This window comes from Gossypium hirsutum, chromosome A09 (assembly GCF_007990345.1).
Source record: "Gossypium hirsutum isolate 1008001.06 chromosome A09, Gossypium_hirsutum_v2.1, whole genome shotgun sequence".
In the NCBI taxonomy this organism is placed as follows: Eukaryota; Viridiplantae; Streptophyta; class Magnoliopsida; order Malvales; family Malvaceae; genus Gossypium; species Gossypium hirsutum.
The window spans coordinates 83372539-83387822 of record NC_053432.1 but is presented as its reverse complement, the minus strand read 5'-3'; the positions used below and the strand labels follow the sequence as shown (position 1 = coordinate 83387822).

The 15284-nt window shown below is 35.2% G+C and overlaps 1 protein-coding gene and 1 pseudogene across 1 annotated transcript; both read right to left on the bottom strand.

Moving 5' to 3' along the window:
• Positions 1 to 2471: 2471 nt before the first annotated feature.
• LOC107943840 (ethylene-responsive transcription factor ERF096-like) lies at positions 2472 to 2967 on the bottom strand (annotated as a pseudogene).
• Positions 2968 to 4837: 1870 nt separating this feature from the next.
• On the bottom strand, positions 4838 to 5230 carry LOC107943841 (ethylene-responsive transcription factor ERF096). The gene has a single exon (XM_016877660.1). It carries the CDS (start codon positions 5228 to 5230, stop codon positions 4838 to 4840), a length of 393 nt encoding a protein of 130 aa, XP_016733149.1.
• Between the last annotated feature and the right edge of the window lie 10054 nt (positions 5231 to 15284).

Below are 15284 nucleotides of genomic sequence, written 5' to 3'. Positions count from 1 at the left end.
ATAGGAGGCCAAGAAGAGAGATTCGTAAGCCTGCTCGCTTTGACGATATGGTGGCCTATGCACTTCCAATTGCAGATGATGATGTTCCTTCCACTTACACAGAAGCAATAAGTAACTCTGATGGTGTAAAGTGGAAGCAAGCTATGAATGAAGAAATGCAGTCTCTTCATAAAAATAGGACTTGGGAGTTGGTGAGACTGCCCAAAGGAAAGAAGGCAATTGGATGCAAATGGGTATATGCAAAGAAGGAAGGATTTCCTGGTAAAAATGAAATTCGATACAAGGCTAGATTGGTAGCAAAGGGTTACGCTCAGAAAGAAGGAATAGACTACAATGAAGTGTTTTCTCCAGTTGTGAAGCATTCGTCTATTCGGATTTTGCTAGCCTTGGTTGCGCAATATGATCTTGAACTAGTTCAGCTTGATGTAAAGACCGCGTTTTTACACGGTGATTTGGAAGAGGAAATCTATATGACTCAGCCAGATGGATTCAAGGTTGCTGGAAAAGAAAATTGGATTTGCAAACTGACAAAGTCGCTTTATGGATTGAAGCAATCTCCGAGGCAGTGGTACAAGCGATTTGATCAGTTCATGAAAGGGCAAAGGTACACAAGAAGTAAATTTGATCATTGCGTATATTTTCAGAAGCTACAAGAAGGAACTTTCATATACTTGCTCTTATATGTTGATGATATGCTGATAGCATCTAAGAGCAAAGTTGAGATTGAGAGATTGAAGACTCAACTCAATCTCGAGTTTGAGATGAAAGATCTAGGTGAAGCTAAGAAGATTCTTGGCATGGAAATATGTAGAGATAGAGCTCATGGCAGAGTTAGCTTGTCTCAGAAGCAGTATTTGAAGAAAGTACTACAGCAGTTTGGCATGAACGAGCAGACCAAACCTGTAAGTACCCCGTTGGCTTCTCATTTCAAGCTTTCTGCACAACTATCTCCTTCGACGAATACGGAACGAGAATACATGTTGCAAGTTCCGTATTCTAATGCAGTGGGTAGCTTGATGTATGCAATGGTGTGTACAAGACCCGACATTTCACAGACAGTTAGTATAGTGAGCAGGTATATGCATAATCCTGGAAAAGGACATTGGCAAGCTGTGAAATGGATTCTACGGTATATTCAGAAGACCGTGGATGTTGGATTACTGTTCAAGCAGGATAATACACTTGGTAAAGGTGTTATTGGGTACGTTGATTCTGACTATGCCGGTGATTTGGACAAGCGAAGATCAACCACCGGTTATGTGTTTACACTTGCTGGAGGACCAATAAGTTGGAAGTCTACACTACAGTCTACAGTTGCGTTGTCAACCACAGAAGCCGAGTACATGGCTGTAACAGAGGCTGTAAAGGAGGCTATTTGGTTACAAGGTATGGCTAAAACCTTGGGGTTGGTTCAGGAGCATATTAACGTGTATTGTGATAGTCAAAGTGCTATTCATTTAGCAAAGAATCAAGTCTATCATGCACGTACAAAACATATCGACGTACGATTCCATTTTGTGCGGGAAATTATTGAAGAGGGGAAAATTTGTCTTCAGAAGATCAAGACTGCAGATAATCCCGCAGATATGATGACCAAGGTGGTAACAGCAACCAAGTTCGAACATTGTTTGAACTTGATTAATATCCTGCAAGTTTAACAGTTGAAGAAGGCACTATCAAGTATTGTTGTCAAAAGCAGAAAGAATTGTGTGAAGATAAGATTATCCTAATCAAATCTTCAAGGTGGAGATTATTAGAATATACCCCATACTTTGCCCATACCTTTCCCATACCTACCCATACTTTGGAAAGGTCAAAGTTATGGGCACCAAATATTTATTTAGTGTTGGGCATGGGAAAATAGCAATTTTTGGTCCCTAAGTGAATAGTGACTTTGCAAGGTGGCCCTTGAATCTCAACTATAAATAGGCCAACCATTGCTCATTCTCATCATCCCACACTTGCCATTCTCTACTTAAGGCAATTGTTCTCTCTCCCTATTTGTAAAGTTTCACTTGTATTTTTGGAGTGAAATATATTTGGTAGTGCCCGAGGACGTAGGCAAGATTTGCCGAACCTCGTTTAAAATTCTGGTGTTCTTTACTATTTATTGTTCATATTTTGTGAGTGTGATTGTAGTGATTTATTGTGCTGTTAAATTACGATAGAGGGATATTCTGGCTAGGAAAGACTTGGTACTTAAGTGATCCTCGTGATTCACCTCTCTTTCCTGGGAATTGAACTTAGTGTGATTTTTTAGTACAATAATTTTACTCTTTCACACGCTTCCGCACAACAATGTGCCATAAACTAGTATTATTATATTATTTATAATAGAGGTAGTGACAATATAAATCCTATTACATTCTAGAAAAATGCCATGAGACAATATATATGATCTTGACTCATGAAAATAAAGTGCTTTTAATTAGTTATCAAAAGGGAAAAATCAAGATACTTGACAAGTTAAATTAAGATGCCAATATGGAACAGTACTGTTCTTATTTTCACCATATCCATCCCTTCACATTTTCTTGCTCCTTCTCTCTTCGATTTCAAGAAGTTCTTCAAGCAAATTATCATCCAATACTCTATTTCGAACACCTGTTTGCCTCTTTCCATTGTTGAAGAAGAAGAAGATGACGATGAACCGGTCGAAGAGGAACGGTGGTAAGCGTTAGCACCCATGGGATACTCGTGTGGGAAATTAAGAATGGCAAACTGACCTCTCATGGCATAAGCGGCTCTATCATAAGCTCGAGCAGCCTCCTCGGTGGTGTTAAATGTCCCGAGCCAAACACGAGCTCCTTGTTGGTTGGGGTCGCGTATCTCGGCCCCAAACGTCCCCCAAGGCCGACTACGTACACCCCGGTAACGAGTCATCTCGCCTCCGCTGCCTTTCTTGCTGTTACAGTTACCCCTCCATTGCCAAAACTTAAAAGCTAAAGCTGTTTGTATTTTGTGCATGGCTGATATGTGAGTGGGGAAATAGTATTTTATATGGATCGGAAAAAGGGCATTCTTAAAGTTTGGCAACACCAAACCCTACATAAATTAAACACATGAAGGAATCCATGACTGAGAATTGTTTCCACATGCTTCTAAGAAACTTCCATTAAGCTTTATTTCTTTTTTGCTTTCTAATTTACCCTATAGCTTATAAATTAAGTTTTGGTTATCTAACTCTAATTTATTATTAAATTTTCACTAATTTTATGGATATATAATATTAACAACAAAATGATGTGACACTTTATATCATCATTTTAAGTAAAAATTTGAGGGTAAAATTCACAAATAATTTCTTTACTGTTTTTAATAATTTTTTTTAACTTACATTTTTTTTCCTTTTATTTCTTCGTCACCCGAAGACCCCTAACCATTCTTGACTTCAACTATGACTTATTTTATTTGGCAGTGCCATGCTTGTTACTCTGGGGTCTGGGCAAAGTTGCCTTGCCTCTCAAAGTCGGGAATTACATATGTAATTCTTTTTACTATTGTCTCAATGACGTTAAGAAAGTGACCTATGATCATGAAATAAAAAGAATGTTTGGCCTACATAATATTCAGAATATTATTCTTTAAATTTTATCTTCCTTCATTGTGCATGTGACAAAATTGACAAAGATTGTGGGACATATATGCAAATCAAAGGCCACGAGAATCAAAGGTTAGACATTACAAAACTAAGTGCTTCTGAAAATTAAAAAAAAAATTCTTCTGATGTATGTATATATATATCCCACATTTCCTATCAGAAGGATCTTGAATATGAGTGATGAAAAATTCTTACTCTTTTGCCATGCAATTAATATCTTCAACAATCAACATAATGAAATATATATACTTATACTTTAATAAAATGCACTAAAAAATCAATTTTCATATTTGATTTTCTTCAAAAATTTAATTTAAATTATAGATTGAGTCTTAGTTCAATTGCTATTATAATAAAAAGATATAAGTTCAAGCATCCTTAACTCCAATTTAAGGGCTTCAAAAGGGGGATCACGGGTAAAACCATACAATGCATTAAAAGAAAAAATGGCTTTTTAACTTTTGGGTTTTTGTTACAAGTCTACAACTTTCTACTCCCACAGTTCATTGAGGAGAATGCCATACAAGAGTGAAGCCGATTTTGTTTTTAAAAGGTCGAGGTAAAATTATATAATTTTAATGGGTCAACGTTAAAAATCTTGTTTGGAAAAAGCTTAAATTGAATCATTAGTTTTTTTATAAGGATTACAATGTAAAATTTTTATTTATTTAAAGGTTAAAAAGGCTTAAATTGAATTTTTCCGAAAGAATTTAAAAGGAAATTTAGAGGGAGCAAGGCGTTAAGGTTGTTCAACATGTACCCTAAGTTAATGGATATTGACCTTGAGTCAAAAGCAACTTTCCCTTAAATCAAAGTAAAATATTTGTTTAAATACAATCGAATTTATATTTTTTTAGTCGTTACAATAATAACAGTCTCAACTGAATTAATACTCAATTATACAAGAGCTTAAATTTTTTACAAAGCAACAATTATTATTTAGAAAATATTTATTCTTTTTACATAATAATAATAATTATAATATTTGAACGAAAATACTATAATCTTCGCCATCTCGATTTTACCATTTCTATTTTCTTTGAGTGTCATAGTCTAAAATTTGTTTATATTATTTATATTATAGGTAGTGACAATATATATCTGACCCATCAAAATAAAGTGCTTTTAATTAGTCATCAAAAGGGAAAAATCAAGAAAGACTTTCAAGATACTTAACAAGTTAAATTAAGATGCCAATGGAACAGTAGTGTTCTTATTGTCACTATATCCATCCCTTCACATTTTCTTGCTCTTTCTCTCTTCAATTTCAAGAAGTTCTTCAAGCAAATTATCATCCAAATATTCTATTTCGAACACCTGTTTGCCACTCTCCATTGCTGACGACGAGGATGAGCCGGTCGAAGACGAACCGCGATAAGCATTAGCACCCATGGGATACTCCTGCGGGAAATTAAGGATTGCAAATTGACCTCTCATGGCATAAGCGGCTCTATCATAAGCTCTAGCAGCCTCCTCGGCGGTGTTAAATGTTCCAAGCCAAACCCGAGCTCCTTGCTGGTTGGGGTCGCGTATCTCAGCCCCAAACGTCCCCCAAGGTCGACTACGTACACCCCGGTATCGAGTGATCCCGCCCCCGCTGCCTCCCTTGCTCTTATAGTTGCCCTCCATTGCCAAACTTAGAAGCTCAAGCTGCTTGTATTATGTGCATGGCTGATACGAGTGGGGTGTTGAAAAGTCAAATTAAAAGGGGTGTTGAAAAGTCAAAAAAATGGGAGGTGCAAGTGGCACCGAAAGAAAAAAATGGTAGGCAAGTTGTTTAAAGTTGAATGGGATAATTGCAATTTTGGTCCCTAATTTTTTAGGCCATTTGCAAGTTAGTCCCTGAACCTCAACTATAAATAGGCCTAACCATTTCTCATTTACACCATCCCAACCAATCTTTCTCTCTTAGTTTTCTTTCTTCTCTCATTTGAGAATTCTTAAGGAATTCTATTTGTTTGTAATAATTTGAAGATAGTAACGTTATCATCTGGTGTTAGTGCCCGAGGACGTAGGTATAATTTACCGAACCTCGTTAAAACTCTTGTGTTCTTTCTTGTCCTATTTTTCTTTCAATATTTGAGGGTATAATAGTAGTATTTAATTGTGCTATTAAATTACTATAGAAGGGATATTCTGACTAAGGAAAGACTTGGTATTTAAGAGATCCATGTGATCCACCTCTCTTCCCTGGGAATTGAACTTTGTGTGATTTTTTAGTACAATAATTTACACGCTTCCGACCCTATTGGAACAACAAGTGGTATCAAGAGCCGAAGGTTAATCGTAGTATGCTCTGTGGTTGCAGTTTGAACTGATCTTCCACATCAGAAAATATTTCCTTAGGTATATTGAAAGATTATGGAGAAAACGGTCGGTGTAGGAGCTTCAACATCGTCCATGTGGACAAGACCGACAATTGCAAATGCAAGACTGGCCATGGAGATCTTTGATGGCACGGGCCATTTTGGTATGTGGCAAAGTGAGGTTCTAGATGCCCTTTTTCAGCAGGGTCTAGACATTGCCATTGATGAAGAGAAACCAGATGATGTACAGGAGAAAGATTGGAAGGCGATTAATCGGTTGGCATGTGGCATAATTCGATCATGCCTTTCTCGATAGCAGAGGTATACTTTTTCAAAGGAGACTTCTGCAAATAAGTTGTGGGTGGCACTTGAAGAAATTTTTTTGAAGAAAAACAGTCAAAATAAGCTCCACTTGAAGAAAAGACTGTTTCGCTTCACTTACGTCCCAAGTACCACAATGAATGATCACATCACCAAATTTAATCAGTTAGTCACTGATTTGCTAAATATGGATGAGACATTCAAAGATGAAGATTTGGCTTTGATGCTGTTGGGGTCACTTTCTGAGGAGTTTGAGTTCCTAGAAACTACTCTACTTCATGGCAGGAGTGATATATCTCTGAGCGAAGTCTGTGCGGCCTTATACAGTTATGAACAGAGAAAGAAGGACAAACAGAAAAACTCAATCAGAGATACAGAAGCTTTAGTAGTCTGAGGTCGTTCATACACTCGGAAGAAAACTCAGAAGGGGAGATCAAAGTCAAAGTCCAGACTCGGGAAAGATGAATGTGCCTTTTGTCATGAGAAAGGCCACTGGAAGAAAAATTGTCCAAAGCTGAAGAATAAGGGAAAAGCTGCTGTAGATGCTTGTGTTACAAAACATGATACTAGTGACTCTGAACTATCACTGGTTGCATCATCATCGTCATTCCATTCAGATGAGTGGATATTGGATTCGGGTTGTACCTATCATATGTCCCCTAACCGAGAGTGGTTCTCTGATTTAGTAGAACTAAATGGAGGAGTTGTTTATATGGGCAATGACAATGCCTGTAAAACTGTTGGGATAGGTTCAATCCAATTAAAGAATCAAGATGGATCAACCAGAGTTCTGACTGATGTTCGGTACGTGCCCAGTTTGAAGAAAAATCTCATCTCATTGGGAGCCTTGAAATCCAATGGTTCAGTTGTTACTATGAGAGATGGGATTTTGAAAGTGACATCTGGCGCACTTGTGATATTGAAGGGCATCAGGAAAATAACTTGTATTACTACCAAGGTAGTACAGTTATTGGAGCAGTCGCTACAGCTTCCGGTAACAAAGAATTGGACTCAATGCAGTTGTGGCATATGAAGTTGGGACATACCAGCGAAAAATCCTTGCAAATTCTGGCAAAGCAAGGATTGTTGAAAGGTGCAAAGGCTTGCAAATTAAAATTTTGCGAGCATTGTGTTCTGGGAAAGCAAAAGAGAGTGAAATTCGGTACTGCTATCCATAATACAAAAGGTATTTTGGAATATGTTCACTCAGATGTGTGGGGGCCTTCCAAGACACCTTCATTGGGAGGAAAACACTACTTTGTTACTTTTGTTGATGACTTTTTCAGAAGAGTTTGGGTGTACACCACGAGAACTAAGGATGAAGTGCTTAGAGTTTTTCTTAAATGGAAAACTATGATCGAAAACCAGACTGGCAAGAAAATCAACCGGCTTAGGACGGACAATGGAGGGGAATATAAAAGTGATCCGTTCTTCGATGTGTGCCAAGAGTATGGTATTGTTCGAAACTTCACAGTCAGGGATACACCACATCAGAATGGATTGGCAGAGCGTATGAATCGAACATTGCTAGAGAAAGTTCGATGTATGTTGTCCAATGCTGGGTTGGGCAAGCAATTTTGGGCTGAGGCTGTGACATACGCTGGCCATCTTGTTATTCGTTTGCCATCATCTGCATTAGAAAGAAAAACTCCTATGGAGGTATGGTCTGGAAAACCGGCTACAGATTATGATTCCTTACATGTGTTTGGATCCACTGCATATTACCATGTGAAGGAGTCAAAGTTAGATCCGAGGGCAAAGAAAGCTTTCTTTATGGGAATCACTTCTGGAGTGAAGGAATTTCGTCTTTGGTGCTTAAGCACAAAGAAAATGATCTGTAGCAGAGATGTTACCTTTGATGAATCTGCCACATTGAAAAAGGTAGCAGATAAAGATATTCAGACGAGCAATACTCCACAGCAGGTGGAGTGTACTCCAAAACAGGTGGAGTTTGAGTAGATGGGGATTTGCCCAGCTAATAAGTCTAATTCTCCAGCCACAATGGAGGAATTAGAGGTTGAAGAGGTTCTGACCCAAGAACCACTAAGTACACCAGAACCAGTTGCAGTTGCAAGGCCACGGAGAGAAATTCGTAAACCTGCTCGATTTACTGATATGGTGGCCTACGCCCTTCCCGTTGTTGATGATATTCCTATCACTTATCAAGAAGCAATGCAAAGCTTAGAAAGTGATAAATGGAAAAACGCCATGGATGAAGAAATGCAGTCTCTCCTGAAGAATAATACTTGGGAGTTGGCGCAATTACCGAAAGGTAAAAGGGCAATCGGATGCAAGTGGGTATTCGCAAAGAAAGATAGATCTCCTAGCAAGAAGGATATTTGCTACAAGGCAAGATTGGTAGCTAAAGGCTACGCTCAGAAGGAGGGAATTGACTACAATGATGTATTTTCCCCTGTTGTGAAGCATTCCTCCATTAGAATTTTGTTGGCCTTGGTAGCACAGTTGAATTTGGAACTAGCTCAACTTAATGTTAAGACGGCTTTCTTGCATGGTGAGTTAGAAGAGGAGATCTATATGACTCAGCCCGAAGGATACACAGATGCTGGTGGTAGAAATTGGGTTTGTAAGCTGAACAAATCGCTATATGGATTGAAGCAATCCCCGAGGCAGTGGTACAAGCGATTTGATAGCTTTATGAGAAGGCAGAAGTACACAAAAAACAAATATGACAATTGTGTGTATTTGCAAAAGCTGCATGACGGATCTTTCATTTATCTACTCTTGTATGTTGATGATATGTTAATCGCTTCGAAGAGCCAAAAAGAGATAGATAAGTTGAATGCTCAGTTGAATCAAGAGTTCGAGATGAAAGATCTAGGTGAGGCCAAGAAGATTCTCGGCATGGAGATAAGTAGAGATAGACAGAGAGGCAAGCTTTGTTTGAATCAGAAGCAATATCTGAAAAAGGTATTACAATGTTTTGGTGTAAATGAAAATACAAAACATGTAAGTACCCCACTTACTTCTCATTTGAAACTTAGTGCTCAATTATTTCCGAAAACTGAAGAAGAAAGAGAATATATGGCAAAAGTCCCATATGCTAATGCAGTTGGGAGTTTGATGTATGCGATGGTGTGTACGCGGCCTGACATTTCACAAGTTGTTGGAGTTGTGAGCAGGTATATGCATGATCCTGGAAAAGGATATTGGCAAGCTGTGAAATGGATTCTACGGTATCTTCGAAAAACCGTAGATGTTGGTTTAATTTTTGAACAGGATGAAGCACTTGGTCAGTTTGTAGTTGGATATGTTGATTCCGACTTTGCTGGTGATTTAGATAAACGTCGTTCAACTACGGGGTATCTGTTTACTCTTGCGAAAGCCCCAGTGAGTTGGAAGTCTACCTTACAGTCTACAGTAGCTGTGTCTACTACAGAGGCAGAATATATGGCAGTTACAGAAGCTGTTAAGGAGGCTATTTGGCTTAATGGATTGTTGAAAGACTTAGGAGTTGTTCAAAGTCACATAAGTTTATATTGTGACAGTCAGAGCGCTATTCATTTAGCGGAAAATCAAGTCTATCATTCAAGAACCAAGCATATCGACGTAAGATATCACTTTGTGCGGGAAGTCTTTGAAAAAGGAAAAATTCTACTTCAGAAGATTCTGACAGCAGATAATCCCGCAGATATGATGACCAATGTGGTAACAACAATCAAGTTTAATCATTGTTTGAACTTGATTAACATCCTGAGAATTTGAGCACCTTCAGGTGTATGGCGCTCGAGAGCGCATTTGGAGGCACTACAAAAGATAACTTTATCGAATTTGGGGAGTTGAAGGAAGTGTGTGAAGATGTGATTATCCTAATCAAATCTTCAAGGTGAAGATTGTTGAAAAGTCAAATTAAAAGGGGTGTTGAAAAGTCAAAAAAATGGGAGGTGCAAGTGGCACCGAAAGAAAAAAATGGTAGGCAAGTTGTTTAAAGTTGAATGGGATAATTGCAATTTTGGTCCCTAATTTTTTAGGCTATTTGCAAGTTAGTCCCTGAACCTCAACTATAAATAGGCCTAACCATTTCTCATTTACACCATCCCAACCAATCTTTCTCTCTTAGTTTTCTTTCTTCTCCCATTTGAGAATTCTTAAGGAATTCTATTTGTTTGTAATATTTTGAAGATAGTAAAGTTATCATCTGGTGTTAGTGCCCGAGGACGTAGGTATAATTTACCGAACCTCGTTAAAACTCTTGTGTTCTTTCTTGTCCTATTTTTCTTTCAATATTTGAGGGTATAATAGTAGTATTTAATTGTGCTATTAAATTACTATAGAAGGGATATTCTGACTAAGGAAAGACTTGGTATTTAAGAGATCCATGTGATCCACCTCTCTTCCCTGGGAATTGAACTTTGTGTGATTTTTTAGTACAATAATTTACACGCTTCCGACCCTATTGGAACAACATGGGGGAAATAGCAATTTACATGGATTGGTATAAGGGAATTCTTAAAGTTTGGCAGCACTGTTGGGGTCCTTACATAAATTAAACAAATGAAGGAATCCATGGCTGAGAATCTTATCCACGTGCTTACAAGAAACTTCCATTAAGCTTTATTTTGTTTTCTTTTTAGTTTATCCTTATGTTTTGAATTGCGTTTTAGTTATCAAATTTTAATTTGTTACCAAAGGATGATTAAAATATTTTTTTGTTGGTTTGTAACATTTTGATCGGATAATCGTCAAAGATGTAATAGTAAGCTGGAGTAAAATATTATTATTATTTTAGGTGAAAATTTTAGGTCAATTTGCATAAATAATCCTTGAACTTTTTTTTTGAACAATTCAAATATTTTTCTTTTAGTTTCTTTTAACTTTTATTTTTATTTTCCTTTTATTTCTTCGTGACCCCAAGACCCCTAACCATTCTTGACTTCAACTATGACTGATTCTTTTTAGCAGTGCCATGCTTGTTACTCTCAGCAAAGTTGCCTCTCAAAGTCGGGAATTACATATGTAATTCTTTTTATTATTGTCCAATGACGTTAAGAAGGTGACCTATGATCATGATATAAAGAATGTTTGGCCTACATAATATTATGAATATTCTTTACGATCTATCTTCCATCATTGTGCATGTGACAAAATTGGCAAAGGTTGTGTGATATATATGCACAAGAATCAGAGGTTAGGGATTACAAAACCAAGTGCTTCTTAAAAGTTGATCTATTTTGTGAATCACGCCTCGGCTTTGTTGATAAAAGTTGAGATATTAGGCTATTGATTACTTATGTTTGAGTCTCTCACACTATTAGAGGTGTTTATAGATTAGGTTTTGTTAAAGTACGATATTAACACGTTTAATATTTGTCCATTCTCAGTCTAAAATATGAGTCTAAAAGTTTTCCTAAGTCTACCCGTATTTTCAAATAGCTACTTCAAACTCATTTAGGTCAACTCATATTATTTTTAAAAAAAATTAAAAATATATTTCTATTATTTTTAATTCAATATTTAATAATTTTATATTTTTTATTTATTAAAATTTTATATATAATCATCTTAGCATTTTTTTATATACTACTATAGATTTAAATTTTATGTGTTATAAATGACATAATATATAAAAATAACATAATCTAGAACAATAATAACTTAACAACGGGTGTCGAGACCATTTTTAAAACCGAGTTTTGGGAAAATGGGAATCAACTTAAAAAAACGAAAACGGGAGTCGCCACCAATCTTTTTTAGGTGTGATTGGATCACCTTTAAAATATTTTGTTTTAAAATCATTAGTTTTTGGTCTACGAAATAAAAGAACGGGTTCAGGAGTCGGTTACGTACGAGGAAGGATTAGCACCCTCGTAACGCCCAAAAATTGGTACCTAATTAATTATCAAATGTCTTTAAGGTCGAAAATTTAAGAATTTTATGAGACAATCCTCTTTAAAATATTTTGATTTTTTTGAAAATTGGGGTTCACTTGTATCAAAATATTGACACTAAGTTAGCATTTTGGAAATCCCTATCTCAAAAACAACAAAACGCCATATCCAGTAAGTTAGGACACAACGCTTTGAAATTTCTAAGACAGTTGCTCGTATTTTGAAAATCTTTAAAAACTCAACGAGAAAAGTTGCAACCCAATAAGTTAGGGCACTACTTTTCTCGAAGCTTCCAAATACCAAGCATTGCCTTTTTATTTTTTGAAAACTTTGAAGTCTCTCTTTTTTTAAAACCGATGCATGAAGGAGCATATAACATATGAGATAACATATAATTCAACATAAAACATAATGCATATTTAAGAAGAATAGGTAAAAATCCCTAAACACATAATTCAACATATATTCAAACACAAATGATGCATGATATACAATTTTAACACATATATAAAAAAATGCATTTGAAAATAAATTATAAAAGTCTAAGATACTACATATCATATAAAATACATAACATAGCAATAATAAATTAATTCTAAAGTAAAAGCAAGTATTATATAATAATAAAAATATAAGTTTTTAAAAATATATATATGTATAATACAGACGATTGATAAATAGAACGAGCATAGATAAAAATGTGATATTTAATAGTATAATATATAAAAAAATATTTATAAGAATAATAATTATAAAAAATAAAATATAATGGTTTAGAAAAAATAATGTATAAAATATCAAATATGAAAGAATTTATATTTATAATAAAATAATTGTATAATATATATATAATAAGTAATTAATGATGAAATATATGTATTACACAAATCATTGTATTATAATATCTTCAAAATGTGTAATAATAGAATATAAGTAAAGTAATTATTAACATATAAATAAAAATAAGTGTATAATACAAGTTAAAACTTTTAATGATAATAATATATAGATAAAAAATATATATAATGGTATAAAAGATGACATAATAATATAAAATAATTATAATATATAATATGAAAATATATATGTAAAAATAATATATAATATATAAATAATATAAATAATACATAATATAATAATATATAAATAATAATGTAAAATAATAATAATTTGTAAAAAAAATATACAATAAATAATAATAATAATATGTATAATAAAATAATTATAATATATAATATAAAGATATATAAATATTATGTGATAAAAATATACTATAATAAATAATAAGTAACGATATATGTTAATTAATATGATAATAGAAAGATATGAAGTAATATAATAAGTAAATAATAATAAGATATATAATATGTATATTTATATTAAAATATAATAGTATATGTATAAAGTTTAAAATAAATAGGTCATATATAGATTAAAAGGGACAAAAAGGACTAAATTGAGCATAAATAAAAAATTAGTAGCTAATTTAATAAGAAAATAACTGAGATCAGACCTAATTGAAACAGCCATTAAAACCCTAGGGACTCATCGGGAAATTTTCTCTTGTCCCTAAACGGCATCGTTTTAATCTAGGACCTAAAACAGTTACTGCAAGGACTAAATTAAAATTGAAACAAAATAACAGGGCTAGATCATAAATAAAATAAAATAAAATTGTAAACATAAAAAGGACGGAGAGACTAATTGGGCAATTAACCCAATCCTCAAAAACACGCGGATCCTGGGGTCTTAAAACGATGCCGTTTTTGGGCTTATTAACTTAAGCCGAAACGACGTCGTTTCATCAAGGCTATATATAAGCCAAATTCTTAGTTTTAAATCATTTGAAACCTAAGTTTTTTAAAAAAAAGTTTAAAAACCCTCTGAAAGAGGGGAGAGGAGAGGTCCTCCGGGCTCTGGCCTCCGCAGGCCACGCTCCGGTCATCAGTCCTACACGTGCCCACGCGCCGTTGTACACGGTGGTCTGAGGGTCTAAAACCTTCGTCCTTCCACAGGTAACCCTTTTTCTTTTAAACGTTACTGTTTCTTTTTAAAAATGATTCATATATTCGTAAAAAAAGAAAAAAAAAAGAAGAATATGAAAAATAATCACATTCTGAAATATTATTGCAAAGGTTTGGTGTACAATGCTTTTTGTGATGTGTTTCTCTCTATGCTTGTGTGTATTCGCCTCCTTTTTTTTACAGATTTGAGAAAAGACTTTATAGCCTTGATTTACTGCCTATTTTGGAAAGAAATCTTTCGATTTCTTTCCAAACTCTGTTCTAATCTATTTACTACAATCTTGCTTTGATTTCTTTCCTTTTCTTGCAGGTGACCGCAAGGATCTCGGTGGTTCAAGGGCTGCTGGCGTTGATGGAGGCCTGAAGTCTGGTGGTGATGATTCGTGGTGACTGTAAGGCGCTGATTACGGAGGCAGAGCCTTGAATGGTGGCCTCGATTTGGGAGCTAGACAGACGCTCCCTGAACCTTCTAAAATTAGTGGCGGCTCGAGGAGAAAGAAGGCAGAAACCCTAAGGTTTCCTGCCTTGGTGTAATGTTTTGGGCCAGTTGGGTCACTTTAGTCCTGGGTCTGTCTAGTTTAAGTTAGGCTACGGGTGTATTAGGGTACACAGGTAGTCTAGGCTATTGGGTTGTAGCCGGTCTGTTTGGGTATAACGGGTCGAAGGTATTTGGGCCTGTGTTTGGGCTTTTGTAAATTGGACTTTATATGGACTGTTTAAAATAGATATTCATTTATTTTCTATTTTTGGTTTTATTTATTTGACCATGGGCCCGGGCAGATTTGGGCTATTACAACGGGCTAAGCTCAAGCCTTGAATATTCGAGCCTGAAACCGGTCCATATTTTAAATAAGCTTAATTTTTTTGCTCAAACTCATTTTTCGAGCTTAATATTTTTACCCAAACTCTCTCATGAACAACTTTACTCACCACGTGCAATTATCATATGCGGGTCACTACTTTAATTCTTTTTCTTTCTAATTTATCTTTAGAGTCGTTTTGGTTAATGAACTTTAATTTGTTACGAAAATACCACTAAGATATCGATTTGTAATATCTTAATCGTTGAACCGTTAACAATGTAAAAATAAAACTGATATCACATGTTATATCAACATTCTGGGTGCAAATTTTAGTTTAAATTGCACTATAAAAGGTGGGGTCTAACACAACAAATTAAATACCT

Bases quoted from the DNA above. Each gene is read 5' to 3' on its own strand.
- LOC107943841 (XM_016877660.1), bottom strand. From the start codon at position 5,230: ATGGAGGGCAACTATAAGAGCAAGGGAGGCAGCGGGGGCGGGATCACT.